We start from the raw sequence: 22,153 nt of genomic DNA on the forward strand, positions 1-22,153 counted from the left end.
CACATTCAAGTCCCTCTCTACCTACTGTAGACCAGGAACTTGACCGAAGATCTTCCACATCCCAGCTGAGTGCCCTGACCATCAGGTTACTGGCTATTCTGGGATGGGTCTTGTTCAATCTCTCCTTTTGGAGCTGTTCCACTTTGCATATATAATTAAACAGTCATTAAATTTCCCATATGAGTACTCTAACCACTGGGCTCTAGAGTCAGTATCTCTCCCTATCTGTATAATTAATTAAATATTTGCTGGGCCAAATCAGAACAGCTCCAACAGGAGAGCATAAGACACAGACTGACTCTAGAGCCCAGAAGTCAGGGTATTCCTGTTCAGCATTATTAAGCATCTTTACCTAAAATGTTAGATGGCATTTTTCTAGCTTATCTTTCCTTTCTTCCTTTAATGGAAACTTTGGGCCAAATTGACTTTTGATGTCAATGGTCGCTAGTTTGTTGACTTTGAGAAGAGTTGTGACCACTTCTAACACCAAGGCTGAATTTAGCCTTTCAAAATCTGTTCCACCTTTTAGAATGCAAACTGATTCAGTGGACTAAGAATGTTTTCCCCACATAGGTATACCTTGACATTTTATAATAAAGCGGTGTGGTCTCAGTCAGAGCAAGGACTGGGTGTCAGGACTGAACCTGTATGATTAGCATTTGATTCCCTAAATTTGGGGCTGAAACAAATACTCAAGGTTTCTTTTTTTCTGGTGAAGAAAGAGGGTTTAATTCTGTAAGTTTAAGGCTATGAAGGAGGAAATTTTGTTATATTCCTGGCTATACTACACAGTTGCTGTGTAGCCTCAGGTGGATCACTCAGGGAGCGATGTTCAAAGGTACAAGGTACAGGTGCCTAGCTTCTTTGTGAATTTCTCCCTCTTAACTTATGTTTGTATGTATGTGCCTCAGTTTCCCCAATTTCTAAAAATGAAAACAACAAAACTTACCGACAGGATTGTTATAAGGAAAAATTAATATCTGTAAAGTGCCTGGAATGGAAGGCACTCTGGGAAAAAAAGTATTTATATTATAGTATTTGTAGTTATAATTGAGCAGTTTCTTTAACCCTGTTGTCTAGTGACACAACTGCTGTGAAAAACAACCTGACTGAGTCCTGGGTTAGAGGAAAAAGAAAAAAAGTTCCTAGCTGAATCCTTATAAAAAGTACACACCATTTAATAAGATGAAAAGAAAACAAATGTATGTAAAGCAGCCAGGAGAATAATAGATAAGCCTTGGCAGAAGAGTAAAGGAATATTGTACAGCGTCTAGTGTTTAAAACGAAAGGATTTATCAAGCCTTTACCTGCTGCTAGTCTGCACTAAAGTTGAGTTTAAAAATATACAGTTTCTGTGATGTGGTTGAGGAATGCAGTACAGACAGGAAACAGCTGATATCCAAAAAGCATCTTAATTTTATTATAGAAACAAAATATCAAAGGAAAAACAAGGTGGGCATTGCTATTTCATACACACCAGGTTCCCACTTCGAAAAGCTTAGGATCTTCAAACAAGATCTTGGCTGTTGGTTTTTTGGTTGTTAGAAAGGCGAGAATTCAACCTTTTCTGGAGGATTACCTTTCTTTTTGACTGCATGGTCCCTAACAAAAACTCAAAGGCCTGGGTTCGTCCTCTTACAAAAACCTTATCCCAGTATGCCTTCCTGATAGCTGGGTCTTTAAGCTGATTAAAGACAAGCAAATACCATCTAAGCTGCCTGATGATTCAGAGGTCCTGAGTACTCACAACTCCATTGACAGCATGCAGATGCTCAGCATCTCTGAAAGTCAAGCCTATAAGCTGTCTGCTTTGCATCTCCATCCCTTCCAGCTGGTAAGTGTTCTTGGCGCCAATGACATTTTACTCTAGTTTGTTGGGTTTCTTATTACCATTATTTTATTCCTGAGGAAATGCCACATCACCATATTTTGGGATTAAAGCCCTCAGTACTGTGACAAAAAGGGCTGAAGCTGCTGTAAAGATAACACATCTGCCCATCTTTGGGAATAGAGTTATTCTAAGGAAGAAAACATGGTTCTCAAATAGGGAAGTAATGTTGCTTAGTCTATGCTGGAAAAAAACTATGGCTGGTTTTGTGGAAGGTGTTTATACGGACAATAGACACATGGCTTGATTTTCATTGACCTTCATTCCTCTTGAGGTCAACTGGAGCTGCAGATCTCAGCCCTTCTGAAAATCAAGCCAATAAACAGCAACCTGGCCAAAGGAAGGATGTGAAGGAGCACTGTAGGAGACTTTCAAGAAGCTGTGCTCAGTGGATCAAGGTCAAAAGTTAGTGGTCACTGATAAAAAATGTACAGGGTGCAGTTTATAGAAAGATCTGTTATTAGTACCCGTGGCTCAAATTGTTGGGTAATATAGCTGTAAGCTGTTCATGAAATGCAACAAGTGTCTCCTGAGTGCATAAACTATCCTAGACTATGACAGAAGTAAACTGTTTCCCTGCCAAGTCAATGAGAGCAATTTAGCTCCTTAAGCTAATTTAAAAACCAAAAGCTAAAATCTCCCATGGGAAGAGACAGTTTAGGAATAAAGGCACTGGCTAATTAGGTTTAATTGCATTGTCTTGGGACAAGTGATTTATTAGGCCAATCTAGACCCATGATGGGGCTGCAGGGGTATGTTCTTGGATTCGCCATGTGAATGGCAAATATCCAAGAGCATTATTTAGCTTTGGAAGGAGTTTTAGGTTACAAAGGAGAGGCTGGTTAATGTGCATTCCATCTATTCCTATTCTCATCTTTTCAGCTTTGGGCCTCCGATTATTTCTTTCTTCGTCAGAATAACTGGTCTTGTTGATGCGGGGATGGTGTAGACATGACAGATCTTGATTTTATTGAGGTTTTTGACACAATTAAACATGACATTCTCAAAAGCAAACTAGAGAAATGTGGTCTAGATGAAATTACTGTAATGTGGGTTCAAAACTGGTTGAAAGACCATACTCAAGAGTAGTTATCAATGGTTTGATGTCATATTGGTGAGACATATAACATAAGAACGGCCATACTGGGAAAGACCAAAGGTCCATCAAGCCCAGTATCCTGTCCTCTGACAGTGGCCAATGCCAGGTGCCCCAAAGCAAATGAACAGATAGGTTAGCATCAAGTGATCTATGCCCTGTCACACAATCCCAGCTTCTGGCAAACAGAGGCTAAGGACACCATTACTGGCCATCGTGGCTAATAGCCATTGATGGACCTATCTTCCATGAATCTATCTAGCTCCTTTTTGAACCCCGTTATAGTATTGGCCTTCACAACACCCTGTGTGGCATCCCACACAGGTCGGTCCTGAGTCTGGTATTCAATATTTTCATTAATAACTTAGATAATGTTGTGGAAAGTGTGCTTATAAAACTTGCAGATGACACCAAGCTGGGAGGGGTTGCAAGCACTTCAGAGAACAGGATTAGAATTCAAAAGGACCTTGACAAGTTGCAGAACTGGTCTGAAATCAACAAGATGAAATTCAATATAGACAAGTGCAAAGTACTACATTTATGAATGAAAAATCAAATGCATAACTACAAAATGGGGAGTAACTGGCTAGGCAGTAGCGCTTCTGAAAAGGGTCTAGGAGTTATAGCGGATCACAAATTAAATATATAAGTCACCAATGTAATGTAATTGCAAGAAAGCCTAATAAGATTCTGGGGTGTATCAACAGGAGTGTTATATGTATAAGACACAAGAGGTAATTGTCCTGCTCTACTTGGCATTCAGCTGGAGTAAAGTGTCTGGTTTGGGACGCCCCCTTTCATAGGAAAGATGTGGACTAATTGGAGAGAGTCCAGAGGAGAGCAAGTAAATTGAAAAAAGGTATAGAAAAGCTGACTTATGAGGAAAGGTTTAAAAAAAACCCAACAACCTTGGCATGTTTAGTCTTGAGAAAAGAAGTCCTAGGGAGATCCTGATAACAATCTTCAAATACATTAAGGAATGTTATAAAGGGGATAGTGATCAGTTGTTCTCCAGGTCCATAGTTAAGAATTGGAATAGATTTCCAAGGGATGTTGTGAAATCCCCATCATTGGAGGTTTTTAAGAACAGCATACACAAACACCTATCAGGGATGGTCTAGGTCAGGGGTCGGCAATGTTCAGCACGCGGCTCGCCAGGGTAAGCACCCTGGCGGGCCGGGCCAGTTTTATTTACCTGCTGACGCGGCAGGTTCGGCCGATCGCGGCCCCCACTGGCCGCGGTTCGCCGTCCCGGACCAATGGGGGCGGCAAGAAGCCGTGGCCAGCACATCCCTCAAGATCCCATCCAGCCCTATATTTCTATGACTTATTTAGACTTGAATATCCTGGGGACAAGGAATGTATCTTTCTCAGCGGTGGCTTCAGGCACCAGCACTCCAAGCGCGTGCCTGGGGCGGCAAGATGCGGGGGGCGGCCTGCCGGTCTGTGAGGGCGGCTTGCCTGCAGGAGATCTGCTGGTCCCACGGATTCGGCGGCAATTCGGCGGCGGGTATGCCAAAGCTACGGGACCGGTGGACCTCCCGCAGGCATGCCACTGAAGGCAGCCTGCCTGCCGTGTTTGGGGTGGCAAAAAAGCTTGAGCCGCCCCGGATCTTTCTGTTTATAAAGAGCGGTGTATATTTGTCATCCTACGTAGCCATAAATATGTCACAATAATGTTAACCATTAGAGCTAGGTGAAATTGATTTTTGTGTGTGCATGGTAATATGCCACTCACATTCCCTTTATTCCTTCCATATCACCCAACAGTTCATTTCCTAGACAATTTTTCAACATTTCATTGCATCCAATCACATTTCCCAAAATTATGGTTTTCCACAAACTTTTGGGGAACTAAAAGTTTTCAGTTAAACCTGTGGTAACGGGGTTCACTCACCACTCTGGCGCCTCCTGCTGGCTGTCCTGGGGATTATCTCAGTTCATCAGGGCGCCCTCCTCTGGTGGTGGCTCACCACCATCACTCCTGCACTAGGACCCATGTCTCTCCAAGGACCGCGGCGTCCTCTTCAGTGACACAGACTTCAAGCTGTGCCATACACTGTGCTCCCCCTTTCCAGAGGACCTGCAGTCCACTGTTCAGCCACTTCCCTTAGTGGCAACTGCAGTGAATCATCTGTCCACTTCCTCATGGCCCCAACATCCTCTTTACCCTTGCCTCAGGGCCGCAGCCTGCAAACCCCAGCAGCCATCCAGGAGCTGTCTCTTGCTCCCCCGGTTCCTTCTAGCAGCACGTCAAGGGTGCTGGCAGTTCTCTCAGCCCTCCAGGGACACAATTCTTCCTCCCTGGACTCTGGGCAGAGAACTGCCCTCCTCTGCCCTGCAGCTCCTTTTTCATATGGGCCTGCTTGGCCCTGATTGGCTGCTCCCTTCAGTCCTTCTCTGATTGACTGCCTCCTGTGCAACCTCTATAGGCACTATTAATCCCTTAGAGCCCAGTGTGGGGCAGGGGCCCCATCACGCTTGTGAAAACTTGAGAATCCTATTTCATTTAAATCTGCCAATGTATGTGTCAATTTTGAAAAGCATGGTCCTGAGTTCTGTTCCCACCTCTTCCACTAGCTAGCCTTGACATTTCTTTTCACCTTTATATAGAACTTTACAATTATTATCTAGGCCATATATATTATTATCTACATTTTACAAAGGAAAAAATAGGAAAGGTGACTTGCTGAGGATCACAAAGTAAATCAGTATGAGGATTAGAACCCAGGACTTTTGTCTTCTGTCCCATGCTGAAATCACTTATCCAGTGAGCCTCTTAAAGAAATCACCCAACTTCTCTGAGCCTTAGATTTCCTAGCTATAAAATAAGGATAAAATGTATTGCTTACCCATATGTGGCTGGAGTCATCTCATGTACCAAATAATTTTTTTGGATTTGATGAATGATTTTTAAAAATGTTGCCCTCTGACAACTTTATTCCTTTCAAAAGGCCAAACCTTGTGTTGTAAGTAAGAGCATCCTATTTAGAGCCTTATCCTCTACAAGTTCTTTCTTATCCAAAGCTGATTCATTAAAATCAAGATGTTTCATGGAGACTGTTGGATTTCGAGTAAGTTGTGATGGGCCGCATGGTTTCCTCCCAGTTCACCAGCCTAGCTGCTTAGTAGCCCACCTGCAGACTGACAGGAAGCCAAGAGCTTGGAAGCCCTGACTTTTGAGCTCCCAGACTCCAGCTCCTCTGCAGCTTGTCAGGCAATCTGATGAGGATCCAGAAACCTGCAAGTCATAGCTCCCAAGCCCATAGGATACTGGCTCCACTGGGCTTGCAGCCTTCCAGTTGCCCATCAGGCATGATAACAGGTAGCTGGGAGTCTGGAAGCCCTGGGTGTGCTGGCTCCCAGGCTTGTGGCTGCCTCAGCTCCTAGGACTCCCAGGATCTGTTGCTTCCAGAGCAGGCCACCAGATGACCTGCCTCTGAGCCGGGGAACCCAGGGCTCCCATTCCTTTTTGAAGTTCAATTTCACAGCACATTCTGAAATGTTGGGGGGGGGGTGTTCCAAATGGGAACCAAGCCAAATTTAGAAATATCAAAATCTGACTAAAAAATGAATTACTTTTCTCTGTACAGCTCTAATCCTGACTGAATTGCCAGATGATAGACACACATTATTTCAATTCACCTGACTTATGGAAGAGGGGAGGGATGCAGGTGCTGTTATATGCTATCTTTCTGTTTCTCCCCCAACCCTAGTGGTGATTTGGCCCCTTGTCTATATTACAGTAGTCTTGGGACTGTTTGATTTACACCAGCAGGAACACTTCCAGATGAGCTCTTCCAGTGGCTGAGGATTTTCTGGACCCCAGCACCTCCTTTTCTTTGTGAGAAGGGCTGATGTAAAGAGATGTAGGAAGGAAGCCAGTTGCAGTGTGCAAGCAGAAGCTTTAATTGGTCCTACAAACTCCAGGAACTACGTTGTATATTCTGGAGTGCCATTTACTGTCTGGTGCATTATCTATTTACGTATAATCACCCAACTCTCATTAGCACCCCTAACATTTCAGAATGTGTTGTGGAATGGAAATTCAAAAAGGACAGGAAGGCAGTAGTACAAGGTCTGTTCCAGGAAGCTATAAATCCTCTATGTTGCTGGAATAGAACAAAGGGAATTTATCATAGGGTACAACTCATCCTTCAGTATTAATTCATACTCGTCACTTTTTTTATATAGCACATTCAATTCATATTGGGTGGTCAAGGACATACCTATCACAAACACCCAAAGCAAAATTTACCAGCATAAAGCATCCACTTATGTTTAGTTTCTCCTAAACTCTGAGTCCAGTCTTCAAAGTTGCTTTTGTTAGGATCTTTAAGACTGTTTGCTGCTTCGTATAATTAAAAATATAGGTGATGACTTCTTAAGTGTTTTTTACAATGCCCAGTGCAATGGAGTCTTAATGACGACTGGGGCTTTTGGTGCCACTACTACATTACAAATAATATTTAGTATTCAGTGCCTTAATCAACTTTGAAAATAAAAAAGCTATTCCTCCATATCATACACAAATGAGAGACATTATTCAAATCCTGTAGGACAAAGAGGATGTAACAGAACTTCTAAAACTAGAGTGTTATTGGATATATACACTCCACACTGAACACCAAGGGATTAAGGAATTGCTCTGGGATCAGCCAGCCCCACCCCACCCCACCTGTAGGAAATGCTCCAACTGGAGGAGGAATTAAGAGGCAGGGGAGCAGCTCATGTGGTGGCAGACCAGGGAAAAGAACAGACCTGCAGCTCCAGTAGAGGAGAGCTGAAGGAAAGGCAGAATCTCTTCCCATGACAACTGCCCAAAGGTCCCTCCCTGAGGGAAGGGAGAACGTGCTACAGAGACAGCCTGAGAGGGAAGCATTGTCCTCTTCCTCTTACATGGAATCTGGACTGCCCCAGCAGGAGAAAGCCCTAACACTGAGCTTGCCCAGGAGGGTGGGCCATACCACAGAAGGAGGCGGTTACCACTCAATTGAGGAAAAGAGCTACCATGCTATACACAGCCACCAGAGGGTGCTTTGTGGTGAATGGAAACCCTTCATGCCTTCTAAACCCAAATGGTGACCTGGGGACAATTGCATGGGGGTAGCCTTAAGCATCCCCAGGCTGTCAAGTCACTGACAGCCCTCCACAGGCCTTGGGTCATATCCCAGTGGAGTGGGAGGGCCTGGCTCCCTTACCAACAATCCCCTGCATGTCATAGGCCTAAGCCTGACACTCCCCTACCGACCATCACACAGAGGAATACAGTACTGTGTGTACGTGCACACATTCATTCTCATGTTTAAGTCATAACACCTACTGCAAATGTCAGGCCCTAACTGGGGGAACCCACATTTAGATCAAGTTTATCATGTTCTAAGTACTTGTGTTAGGTCACGTGAATCAAAATTGGGCACTGCATGCTGGGACTTCTTGTCTCCATGGACTACTCATCCCTAATAAAAATAAGAGCATTTATGGGCCATATTTAAAAACAACAACAAACACTTCTGTTGGTGACAAAATGAAAGTTCAGCTCTAATAAGAGGAGGGATTTTAAAATGACAATGATTTCCATATTGAATATGATCGGTTTCCAAGTAAAAAGATGACTTCTAAGTTCCTGTCCTGTGTTCCTTCCTTTTCATGCATCATCACCAATAATACAAATTCTGCAACCCCACTATCTTTTAAACACCTCTTTTGCAATATATGACTAGTTCCATCCAGTGACCTAAAACCTCATAATGTGGACTGATTCCTGTTGCACACAAATCCAATATGGTCATAATTAATAAATTCTGTCTAATAAGGGTTGCAATTTCATTGAGGGCTTGCATTAATATTGTGATTTCTGTATTCAAAAACAATCAAGACCTAGAGGAAGCATAACTCCCTGGATCTTTAAATTTTTATTTTATAGTTCAGTCAGACGTATGCATTATTTAGAATTTCATCTAGATACTGTTCCCTCAAAGATCCATTCAAGGGATTAAGGAGTATGTGAATGGTTCACTAAATATATCATCATAATCAAAACGATTTGAATCTCCTTTAAGTCAGAAGTCACAGTTCAGAAATATCTTTAGGCGGGATTGCTGCTTCATGTTTAATTTAATCTTGTTGAAACACCGTAGAAAGATTTACCATATTTCTTTCAAAATATAGCATTATCCAGGACTTTATAGAAAACACTGAGAACTTTATTAATATCTCCATTATGAGTAAATTGGCTCCCTGTTTGATTTTTAATTTCTGGTGTTAGGCAGGAGATTTGATTTCCTTTCAGTAAATGTGCTAACATACTGCTGGCTGTATTCCACCTTTTCATATAGCTTATATTTGGCTAGTAGAAGTGATATATGAGCACTCTGTGATAATAGTTGCTCATGAGCTGATATAACAGTTTTTAATTCAACTTCATTAGCCTTGGAGGGGTTGTTTTTTGTAAGATCTTTTCTTAGGATTTAATTTAAGCTCCAGCTCTTTTTGCAGTTTGATCATACCGTTTTTTTGGTCTGGCCACTGAATGAAATTATCGTCCCTCGTGAATGCCTTAGAGGTTTCCCAAACTGTTCTGGGTGAATTCACCAAGCTCTGATTGGATTCCCAAAATCATGGTCATTTCTCTTTCACATACTCTGATCACAGAAACTTGTTTCCTGTTATAAAAGTGAACTCAATCTCCGTTTGTTTTGACCTGGAGGGATAATATGGATGGACATGTTCTGAGATTGAAATATTCCCAGTTGTATTGAGTCTAAAAGTTTAACAAGGAAAAAATCAATCCAAGAGGAGGACATATGCACTCTTTATCTGCAAATACTTATCAGCTGTAAATCAACTCACACTTGATTGACCAAACAGCCTAGGTTTTTCACCTGTGGAGTGAAGTTGTCTTATTCCCTACTTGTAAAGTGATACATTAAAATTTCCACCTGTGACACAAGTGAAACCTGAACTGGTCAATTACTTTTGGGGAAAGGAGGATGATTACTTAAATCTAGGTCATTTTATAATATCACCAACCAAGGCAGCATAATTAAGGTTGTGTCAGTACTTGGATCATAAAACTGTTTTTTGAGATTTAGATTTGTGCCATTAAAATTTGCATCGGCAGTGAAAGTCAGTTTGGACATTTTTAAATGAGACATACCAAAATAAATAAAATGACTCATTTCAAATGTTGCTGAAAATGCAAACAATTCAACAAAAGAGAAATGTCACACTTTTAGCTTATAGTATAATCTTATTGTTTTGGTCTTTTGACAAAGTAAAGCTTCAGAGATATTAAATATTAAAAGTCACTATTTTCATAATAACACCTTTCATAAGGGGTTTTTGATTTTTTTATTGAGTTATAAGAGAGCAATCCATTAATAATGTACAGCAACATTAATGAGTCACATTCACTTAATAATTACAAAATATTTGTAGCAAGTTGAAAAGGGTAAAGAAAGTATACCAGGATATATGAAAGATCAAAACTACTGTAATATAAGACTAATAATTACCTGTGGTTCCAAAGCTTTTCAGGCTCCACAAACATCCTACTTATAATTAAGAACTGATCCAGTGTACAAGAGAACTATGAAATGGTTGAAATTTGACACATCTGTGACTGGGACCTCGGGGGAGGGGGGGCACTGTGGGATTGCTCAATCAGGGCAAACTGCAAAGAATGGGGCAGACAATCCCCAAAACTGTGGTTATTCTAATACTTAGATTCACTAAGCCAGTAACAAAACAGTTTCTACAATACCTTACTGGTTACCCAAAAACCAAAACACAGTTCCCTTAAAGCAACCCAGCCTTGAGCTCTCACCCAGACAGCCACGTCAAATATGATGAGGATTATTGAAAATCTTGTTTATCATATAAAAGTTCTGCTAATCCCAAAGGATCAGACACATTACCCACCAGATTAATGAATATTTAAAATCTTACCCAAATACACACTTACAACCAATTCTTATTAACTAAACTAAAATTTGTTTAAAAAGAAAAGAGAGTGAGTATTGGTTAAAAGATTATCATACATACAGCTATGAATAGAGTTCTTAGGTCTGTTTCATAGTAGAGATGGTGAGCTTTAGAGTTGCAAAGATTCCTTTCCAGAATCAGTTCATTAGGTTATAGTCCAATGTCCAATATCAGTATGATCCAGAATGGAACTGGAGCCCTCCATTTTGCGACTCAAACTTCCCCTGATGAAGCTTAAGCAGATCTAAGATGCAAGGATCAGGGTCCAAGTGTTTTCATAGAGCTTTATAGGCCATCCATAGCTTCTTGGCAGCATGCAGTCCTTGGGTGAACAATAGGCAATTATCCTAGCTTTGAAGTAGATCTCCTATTTCCTAAGCATCACAGATGATTAGCTAGCATAAGGTAATTATCCATCTTCAGACATTTACAGGTAGTTTACTACAAACTTCAAAGAGAAATAAGAATGATGATATTACTGCATTCACAGTTCATCTGTTGACATCTTCTTTTGATCACTGAATTAACAGAATATAGCAATTAGATAAGAACCATTTATTACATGGTCAACCTTTAACAATATATATGTAAACACACAAAAAACACAACCATTCTCTACTAATATGTCACTAAAAGTTGATTCTGGGTCAATTAGCCTGCTAGGTGTGTAACGCTTTCTGTCCCTGTGTCACAACATGGAGTATAGGGTATGTCTTGTTCCAATAAGTGAGTCGCTGGACAGAGAAACAAATAGGGTTCTAAACATAGCTGCTGGGAATCTGTTTTGTGTGATCTCACATGCATGGCCTGATCCAGCAGACATGCTTAGCAGGTGCCTTCCTGATTGGGCCCTGCATGCACCTCAGATGGCTAAAAGCCTATCTTCCCCTGGTTTGTGAATTGTGCTGTGGCTTCAGCAGTAGATAATGCCTGGGTGCCCAGAGAGAGGCAGCGGTGTGCGTGCCCAGAGCAGAAACTTAGATGCCTAGAGATCTTTTACTTCAAAAACGTAGTCACTGAGTGAGTTTAGGTGCTTGGAGGATTTTGTGAGAGTTTTGTGCATCCCAGTAGTGCTAAAACAGAGACTTAAGTGCCTGAAACATGGACTTGGTGTCTAACTCCTGTGCATCCAAGCCTAAATGACTTGCCCAAGGCTACACAGGAAGTCTGTGATAGAGAAGGGAACGGAACTTAGTTTTCCCAAGTCCCATGCATGGGTCCCCAACCTCTGGACTATAAAACACAAAAAATAGGTAAATAAAATGAATGGTTTCACTAACATTCTCGGCATTTTTGTGAAGTGTTGGAATGAACCCATAGAAGCAAAGCTGTTTCTATGGGTTTACAGTGACAATTATTTTGGGGAGAAAACTGGGTGTTTGGAACTCGAGCTTTTCAATCTGTTGAATCTGTTACCATGAAAACCAAATCAGTTTGCAAAACTCGTGGGAAGCCCCTAACTGACCACATGCACAAATACCTGATTTGCGCACAAATATCAAATGTTTGGGCCTGATCTTCCCCCATCTTGCACAGGTTTTACACTGGTTTGAGAGGATAATTGGTTCTTTTCTGCCTGTAATTAGGTATATGAGACTATCTGTTCAACTGATCATGCCTAACTTTAAAAATCAGGCCCTAAATCACATAGCAAGTCAGCTTAAAAAAATGGAAAATGTATGCTAGGAGTCCTAACTGGGCACCCATGTGTTTCAGTACTAGACCACTTTGCTTCTTACATACCGTACATGTTCTTCTTTGGGTAATGATCCCTGTTGTATTCCACTGTGGGAGTTATCCATGCACCTGGCATGGCAGAATTTGAAAGTAGTGGCTGTTGGGCAGTGCATGCACTCTGGCTCGCCTCATGCCTCCAACCGACGTGATAAAGGGAGGGGCGGACCAACTGCCTCTTCAGTTCCTTCTCATTGCCACATGGTTTGGGTCGGAATCTTTTGTGTCCTCAGCTCTGATGCCATTCAGAACAGAGCCGATTGCTTCCCAGCATAGACAACTTACACCTCTCCAACAGCACAAGCAGTACCACCACTTTAACCCAAGTCAGCCTTTTTCTCCTTGGGAGATTCAGAACCCTGAGATGAACCGCTTCTCCCATACTATCCTTACCCATTCCCCAGGAGATCCACATGGCCCTGGGACCAACCACCACCTCCCCTGACTCAGCCATGGGGACCCCAGTGACCACCTGTCAACCCCTACTCATCATATTGGTGACTCTGGGACGAGTACCCCTCTTCAGAATCTATCCGATCTGCCAGGGAGTCATCACCTTTCTTCCCTCTGAGGGAACCATCAAATTTTCCCCTGGATCCGATAGGGGAGGGAGGAGTACTATGCTCTAGTTCCATTAGAACCGGCCAGACTACCATTACTATTGCTGGATGAAGAGGTGACTTTGACATTCCTTTCCCTTCAGATGACTTCAGGCAGTTCCAAGACCTTCTATGCAGAGTCACCAGGGAACTTCAGAGTCTACTAGAGAAGATCCAGGACTCCCAGCACAGGGTCTTGGACACCCTCCATACCTCTGGACCTGCGAGAATTGCCCTCCCTGTCAATGATGCCATACTGGAGCTGGCTAGGAGAGTGCGGCATACCCTCGCCACCTGTGTTCCTACCCCAAAAGGGGCAAAAAGATGTTATGTTCTGGCTTAGGGTTCAGAATTCTTATTCTCTCACCCAACTCCCAACTTGTTGGTGGCTCAGATCACTTCAGAAAGGTCCAGGCAATAACATCCCAGATCTACTCCCACAGACAAGAAGTGTAAACATTTAGATCTACTGGGGAGGAAGGTTTTCTCATCCTCCAGTCTTAAGTTCACAATAGCCAATTATCAAGTGCTATTGGCTAAATATTATTTCCTGAACTATACTTAATTTGAGGAATTCGCCAATGGCCTCCCACAGCAGGATCATACTCGTTTCCAAGCTCTGATAGAAGAAAGTTAGTTAATAGCCAGAACTGCCCTCCAATCTGTAGACAATGTGGCTGATACTACCTCTATAGCCATGGCTATTTCCATTGTTATGCAAAGGGAGTCCTGGCTTCATGCCTCAGGATTCCCCTGGGGGGTCTAGAATACCATCAAGGACCTCCCCTGGATAAAACCATTCTACCAGAAGAGATGTATATTCCACTCTCTTAGACTATAGCCTATCTTTGAAAACACTGGGTCTCTCCCTCAGCTCTTTGCAAATCCACTTAGCAGCAATCAGTGAATTCCATCCACCTACACTATTTTCGCACACCCACTAACCAATCATTTCTGAAAAGACTTGATAAGAACTTTCCTACCTCCTCAAAAGACTGTGGCCCAATGGAACTTGAATCTTGTTCTTTCGGTACTAACAATGCCCCCCCCCCCCCTTGAGTGTTTAGCTACTTGCTAAAGGCTCCTCTCCATGAAGGTCACCTTTCTTGTAGCCATTGGTGAGGAGGGTCAGTGAACTTGGAACAATGATGACAGACCCACCGTATGCTGTGTTCCACAAAGATAAAGTTTCTTTACGCCTACACCCCAAATTTATACCAAAAGCGATTTTGGAATTTCACCTTAACCAATCAATTCACTTATGTGTATTCTTCCCGAAACCGCATGTTTGTGCAATGGTCAACAAGCCTTAGCCTTTTACCCGCAGAGAACAAAACCAATCAGGAAGTCCTTGAGACTGTTGCTATAGTGGGGAGAGCCAGAAGGCATACCATCTCCACCCAGAGAATTTCCAAATGGATATCTGGTTGCATTCTACTCTCTCAGCTCTTGAACGTCTCCACCTACAGGGTATGAGCTCACTCTACTAGAGCTCAAGCAATTACCATAGCGTTTCATCAGGATTTAACCTCCTAGGATAGTTGTAAAGCCACGTGGAGCTCCATCCACACATTTGTAAGGATTATGCCCTGGTACAGGACTTAGTTGCTGATGCCACCTGCGGGATGGCTGTTCTCTGATCAATGCTACTGTCTTCCTCCATGCACCCTTCCCCTACTTGGGTACTTCTTGTCAATCACCCACAGTTGAATACAATAGGGACCACCACTCGAAGAAGAAGAGTGTAACTGGAGGCTCTTCAAGACATGTGGTCCCTATCTGTATTCCACTACACACCCTCCTTCCCCTGTACTTTGGATCTTATCTGATTTGCGGTGGAAAAGGAACTGAAGAAGTGATCGGTCCACACCACCATTTATCACCAACCAACGGACACTACTTTCAAATTCTCTGACTCCAGGTGCATGATGTGCATGCATAACCGCCCACAGTGGAATACAGATAGGGACCACGCATCCTGAAGAACCTCCAGTAACAGGTAAGTAACCCTCCTCATAGCAATTGTTAATCATGTGAGAAAATAAGGATTGTTTCTAATGATGGGAGCATCACAAGAGGTTCAGAGTTCTTGTTCTCTTCAGATAAGAATCTAAAATTTCAGATGCATTTCCAAACTATGCACAACTCTTGGGTCAGCAAAAGTGGGCTGAAAATCTCATGAGAACAATTGAGCTTGTCAAAATTAACAGGAATATTTTTGTGAAAATTTCATATTTTTTTCATCAGAATTTTGAATTCTGAAATGTCTTGATCTGCTCTATAGACCAGACTTTCTCATGAGATTTCCAGCATTACTGGTTGCATTCCCATCTGGTTAGCAGAAGACGATATGTTGAAAGAAAGGATCCAACGTTTTCAATTCTTAAAATCTTAAGTTTACTTTTAAGAATGGGCAAAGATTTGGCAGGGTAGAGGGGGAGGGACAAGTCTTTTGTATTTTTCTCCTTATTTGGTTTGCCTACCTCTTGTTTTTTCATTTTCTTAATCCATTCAGATATTAGGATTAAAAAGCCAAGCATAGGTAAACTATATAAATCCAATAATATAGTATTTCTATATCATCTGAGTAAAACATAAGACATTTCCAGGCAAGGATGCGATCTGACTAGTAAATGGAGACCATTATACTCCATACGTAGTGAAGTTTGAGAGTTTAATATTTAGTGTCATAAATCCTACACTGTTATTTTCCTGTTATATCTTTTAGCATATTTTCCCATGAACACTTAAAATGATTTCTCACAAAATATGATGACAGAATGGTTCATAGAAGGCTTTGTCCTGGATTGTGAAAGTCAGGCTGTGTTAATAGTGTTTGCTTGTTTTCTGTATCACTGCTCAACAGTTTCGGGAGGGTTCTCCCCCTCCGCCCCCCCAAAAGAAGGCAAATGAACCACATGTTTCTTCAGATTGTAAATTATAAATGAGTTGCATAATCATCTGTTACTTAGAAGCAAAGGTCAAAGGAATTTTTTTGTATTTCTTCTATGTTCTTTAACTGGATCTTCTTTGATGTCTTCACCGCACATACATAGTGATCATTATATCCCACACTCTTGCATCATTAATGCAACTACAAACGAAACGACTCAAGTTATGAATGCCCAGCGCTTCTGTCTAACACACACAGATGTGGGAAAAAACTGAGCTAAATAAAAATACTTACTGAAGGGATTGTTCCCTGGTGTAAATGTGCTTAAAAGAAATAGGAACAAATGAGAGGCTGATGCGCCTATCTGGCATATTTTTTCCCCTCCATAAATCTGCTGTCTATGCCTCTTGAGTTCCAAATGGGAGAATGTTTTCGGATAAAACAAGACCAATGAAATATGCTTAATGATCTTTAATTACATGCTTTATTTGTGTCATGAACTTAGGCAAGTAACAGTGTGCATTAACCCAGCGTATTAAACATTTAAAAAGTAGTGATGTGTATAGCTCAGAAATAGCAAAAATACCCCCAAATATTCTTTCTTGTAGGAACATTAGGATTCCTGCTTTATTTTAGAGACAAAATGGACTGAAGTGCTTTCCCTTTTTAATGGAATTATTTTTACTTAAAAAACAAAACAAAAAAATTATTTAGCTCTAAGTACAGTTATGTGAGCACGTGTACCTCTCACAAAAAACACAATCCTAATTAGCACTGCTTTTTGACAAGCTCAGCTGTGAGTCTCTATGTCCATTTGATCCATGGATTGAAATACCTTCTCACCCTGAGAGGTTCTCAGTGCTGAAGCATATTGGCAGGGCAGTCTTAAGAAGCTGTATGATCTTTAGCTGTTTGTGGGATGTCAGAAGGCTAATAATCCAACACATATCAGAAACACAAATACACATACAAAGCTGAAATGGCCATTTCAAATTGTGTTATAATAAAATGTGACAAATCTCCAGTCTGGTTGTACCTATATGTGTAAATAACCATATGTGCAAATTTTCAGTAAGAGTCCGTTCCCAATAGAGATTATTAAAGCATGTTTCCAGAACAAGTCCTTCCTCTAATCTAAAAAGCATTTTTATCATGGTTTGTAAAACAGTCATGTCTGGTTTACAACAGCTAGTTCTCCTAACACAATTTAATTCCCCAACTTGGCTGGGGACAAATTACTTTAAGTACAGGAACATAAAAAAAAATCTATTTTTTTGTCATTTCACGCATTTTGGTATTACAAGATTTTGCCAAAATCACGGCTCAGATTTAAATAGAAAGTTATAAACTGGTGCCTTGGTATTTTGAAAACAAGAACGTTTGAAATAATTAATGCCTTTCGGGATATCCACTTTGCATGCACAGTAGCTACTCTTTAATAAGAAATTTTACTACCTCATCTTACTGTGCAATTTTACTGCCTATTATTTTTACTATGCATTTATAAACCCTTATATTTAGGATTTATAACCTCAGCTATTTCACATCATAACAGGTTGAAATTTGGCATACCAGTGGCAGCCCTGATTTCAATTTTTTTCACAGAAAATTATTAACTGTTAATTGCTAATTTATAAAGATTGTGTGTGTGTGTGTGTGTGTGTGTGTGTGTATATAAATATAAAACCTCTAAGAATCCTATTGACATATCGTACACGAAACAAATTACATCCATAGGAAAAATTGGATTGATGATGGTGTAGAACCAGAATTGTATCTAAACATCCATCATGTATGATGCCTATGGAGTTCTAGAACAGCAAAAAGAAATGTAGCTTGTCAGTGTTTTAGTAATGGTAGGGACAGGCAATACGATTTAAAAAAATTACACCAGCTTTAAATTTCATGCATTTCTATCAACAAACTTGAGTCAATTTCTGAAATTTCAGTTTCCAAGTTCTAGTCATGATGAACCACAGGTCCTGTTCTAGGCCAGTTGCACAGAGTCAATAAGTTTAGATACAACACCAAGCTTTTGGAGTCTCACCTGAACTAAAACCTGAAGTCCAGGACTGTAGTCCTTCATCAGTCTTTACTTGGACAGTACTCCTGTTGATGTCTATGGGTCTCTGTTGACTTCTGTTGCCTGAGGAATGAGTGCATGGCATGGCCCAACTAGTAAATTGCTCTTTAGTATTTTTTTAACCTTACTACACACTATTATTCTAGGTAGTGTACTTCATGTTTGGTGGGGTTTTTTTGGTATGCTAAGCCTATTGGACTCAATGGAATACTTGCACCATTAATTTCAATGGGATTTTATTATAATATCATTGTGTAATATTGTGTTTGATGGTAAACTATTATAGAGGAAAGATACTGTAAAATACTATAAAACAGTTGATGATGCATTTTTTATTATTCAGAGCACCAGCATCTGAGTTATTTGGGCAATAGCTTTTATTATGTTTTATTAGAAATATATTATTTTTGACAAAAAATTCATTGAAATGAATGGATGATTTCATTGTTGATTTCCATGTGACTGAATAGTAAGACTATTCTTTAGCTATATATTATTTCATATGTTTGCTTTATAATAATACAATGAGATGAGAGTGATGGATCTATTCATAGGGGTGAAATTATCCAGAAATAGCAAGTAAGCATTTTACTTGGCACTGTACATAGTTTGTATAACAATTCTTTACATACAGTGTGACTGACCAATCTAGTCCCGTCTATCTTGGACTTTTACAGTTTGGCCTTTTTAATGGGCAGCATGTGGCTAGGCCTTTCCAGGAGTAGTGCAGAGAAGCACCGTTTGTTCCTTCCCTCCTTGTTTGCTCCAGTGGAAAGTAATTTGCTGCTAGCTCTTGCTAGGAGCAAATTACACACACACTCTAGCCTTCCACACAATGATAGCTCAACTGTGCTGGCTGGCATGGTGAAGATGGAGCCACAGAAAAAAAAGCCACCTAGTTGCTTAGAGATGTGTATTGGGTACCCAGCACCAGTTTAACCCTTTGTGCTGAGACCCCAGGTCTACAGAGACCACACACGAGGTGACGTGAGGTTGCCTTACTCCCCTCATATCCTGTTATGACCACATGAGCTGGGCCATGAGCTGGCTCATAGTAAATACTAGGTCACTGCAAAATATTTGGTGAAAAATTTCATATTTTATTTAAATTTCTGCAATATTTCTATTTTGGAAAAAAAAAACCACCCTGAAATGTCTTCAGCATATTGTCTCAAAAATATAGTTATGAATTAAATGGGACTAAATTGCATTAAAAAACGGGGTCATATTATTGAGTAATAAATCCAGTTTCATAATCTGAAAACTTATTGCCAGGTTGGGATTCACATCAGCACAACATTGCAATGGAACAATGAAACAACTGCACCATTTACTCAAAGGCCTCTTTGTCTATCTTTTGTTTGCTGTTCATATCTTTGCTTTTGTGGATTTACGTCAGATTTATAATGTCCTTTGGTTTTCAGTATTTACCAAAGCAGATTTGTGTTTGTCCTTTTAGCCATTAGGAACATAACACTGGAAATATTTCTGCTTTATTTTTCAGTTTGTAAGATGAATTTAGACAAAATGAACATTAATAGAGTCCCAATAGATTGATTGTTTGAAAACTATCATAAATATCATATTTCAGTGTTAAACAGAAATTGCCAAGTCACATAAATAAGTTGTTAATGTCAGCTATCCACATAACTTACTGTATTTCTGATACTATTTGATTAGTGTATGAGAAGCTATTTAGTAACTCTCATGTCAGATTTAAAATATATCAATGCAAGATTTTGTTGTTTTTTCAGTTTTTTTTCCATGTTATGTTTTAGGCTAATAGGCTGGTGGGGTCATGAATTCAAAACTAGATTTCTCATGGAAAACAGTATGTATACTTCTTTAAATATGTCACATGATTTAGAACTTGCATTCATCGCTGTTCACCATTATTTTGAATAGAAATGATAAGACTTTATATTTGCTCACTGGTGTTAAACCTATTAAGGCCCAATTCATCCCTGATGTTGTGCAGCTTCACTGAAGGCAATGAAGTAACATATGTAATGAATTTGCTTTACTGTCATGTCAATCTAGTTGTTTGCTTCAGGATGGTTTGCTCAAACAAATGCACCAAAAAGGCCTTTCAAAAATTCAAACTTGGACTATGGGTAAAATTTTCAAAAGCACCTGACTTACCCTACTAGGTTTCCTTCTTCATATTAAGTAATACTTTATGGTGGGAGTAATTCCATTGGAATGAATGAGAAACATGAATGAAGGGGGCTGAATTTGGCCCTAACTGAAAACAGCCATCTATTGTGGCTTTACTACCCCAAGCTAGAACTTAATGAGGTATAAAATAAAACAATGACCTGTTTCAAAAGAAGTGAAATGTCTGTGTTATAGCCTTGTGCATGGACACACAGGAGTACTTAACAAATCTGGAGGTCAGTCTCTCCTCCAACCCCATCTTAGAGGAGACCTCAGCCTGCAGGAGGGTTAGAATCTTGCTTTGTGGCTTTGCTATGTGAGTCCTTGCCAGTGTGACTTTGGGTCAACACTGCTGGCCTCAGTCCTTTCTTTGAGATACTGCAAGGATTCTGGCCAAAAGTATAGAGAGAGACTGGGCTAGTCTTGCTGGATTGCCATCATCAGACATGTCATCTTCTAAAGCATAAAAAATTAAATCTGTCACCTCAGACACTCTCCACTCCCTCTCCTTTGGGTTCCTACTCACAAAAGACTAGTCTTGAAGTCATTTTGTAGAGGCAGTTCACAGGAGGAAGATGAGTTTAGTAAGTCCTCACAGTGAGTGGGAGGTGCTCCCTTCCATTGAAAGAGCTCTGGTGCTTGCATGATCACATGAAATTTCAAAGCCTAAAGCAGTGGTAACCAAAATCTGGCCTGGAAGTTAATTGCCCCCCCCCCCCAAGTTCTGTAGTGGCCTAAAAGGGTTTATGGACACTACATGTCCCTTGTATGTGGTATTCCATTTAATCCAAGTGGACTTTGTTTAGCTCAAGATGGACCACTGCAATCTGCAGTCTCCACAAGCCACTTATTCATATTAAAGATAAAAAGCTTGAGTCTCCTCTCAATTACTGTGGTTTTGTACTCCTTTTATACTGCATTGACTTCAATACAGATGCTTGTAGTTTACACCAGTGTGAGAAGGGAATCAGGCCTAAAGGCAATTTTAATATGTTCAAGTACATGAAAATTAATTGCAGTCCTCTGGCTCTTGGAAAGCTGCTAATGTAACCTTCAGTTGATAAAATTTGAGTACCTCCAATGTGAAGAATAGTAGCTGCAAGTAAACATGTTCTCTGATAATGAACCAAATCCTAAGGCCCCACTGACTTTAGTGAAAGTTTTAATTGAATGAATAAAACAAATAAAAAAATAAAACTAACAGAAGTTATTAATTTTCCAGAATTGCAACTAAGTCCTGGAATCAATGGATTTCGGTTATCAAATCCTCCAATGTTATTGGTCTGTGCACTGCATGCTAGTTTAGAGGTAGGTAGTTATATTTCTTATGACTATGAATTTTAAGAATCTACAAATTGTAGAATGGAATCTTAGATTTTTCATCAATATTGTCTTTCTTTAAAAATGTAAAATTTAGACCAGGACTACATGTGGTTATGAGAGATATGGTTGACTTTTCACAAACCTTTCTATTGGCAACCCCACACTTGTTTTATATTTTCGGTTGATCTGAATACAAGAACTCAAGATGAAAATAAAACAAAATTGATGGAAACTCACCAGATCATACAAAATCACGTTTCCAGGTGAGATTTTTAACAGAATCATTTTATCTGCCTCTGCCAAAAGAATAAAATGAATCTTGGCAGTATTTGTTGGTGGGACTCAAAACCCAGAATCAGGCAAGATTTTATTTGATTTCAGGCTTCATTGGACT

The 22,153-nt window shown here is 40.4% G+C and overlaps 1 protein-coding gene across 6 annotated transcripts in view; it reads left to right on the forward strand.

Annotated features, from left to right (window-relative positions):
- KYNU (kynureninase) overlaps positions 1-22,153 on the forward strand; it is an 82,118-nt gene that overhangs the window by 52,601 nt on the left and 7,364 nt on the right. For all 6 annotated transcript variants that reach the window (XM_034785444.1, XM_034785443.1, XM_034785446.1 and 3 more), the window contains 2 exons: positions 20,058-20,110; positions 21,659-21,744. In XM_034785444.1, the coding sequence (XP_034641335.1) occupies positions 20,058-20,110; positions 21,659-21,744 (139 nt within the window). The remainder of the gene's footprint in view (positions 1-20,057; positions 20,111-21,658; positions 21,745-22,153) is intronic.

Source organism: Trachemys scripta, chromosome 11 (assembly GCF_013100865.1).
Source record: "Trachemys scripta elegans isolate TJP31775 chromosome 11, CAS_Tse_1.0, whole genome shotgun sequence".
Taxonomy (NCBI): Eukaryota; Metazoa; Chordata; order Testudines; family Emydidae; genus Trachemys; species Trachemys scripta.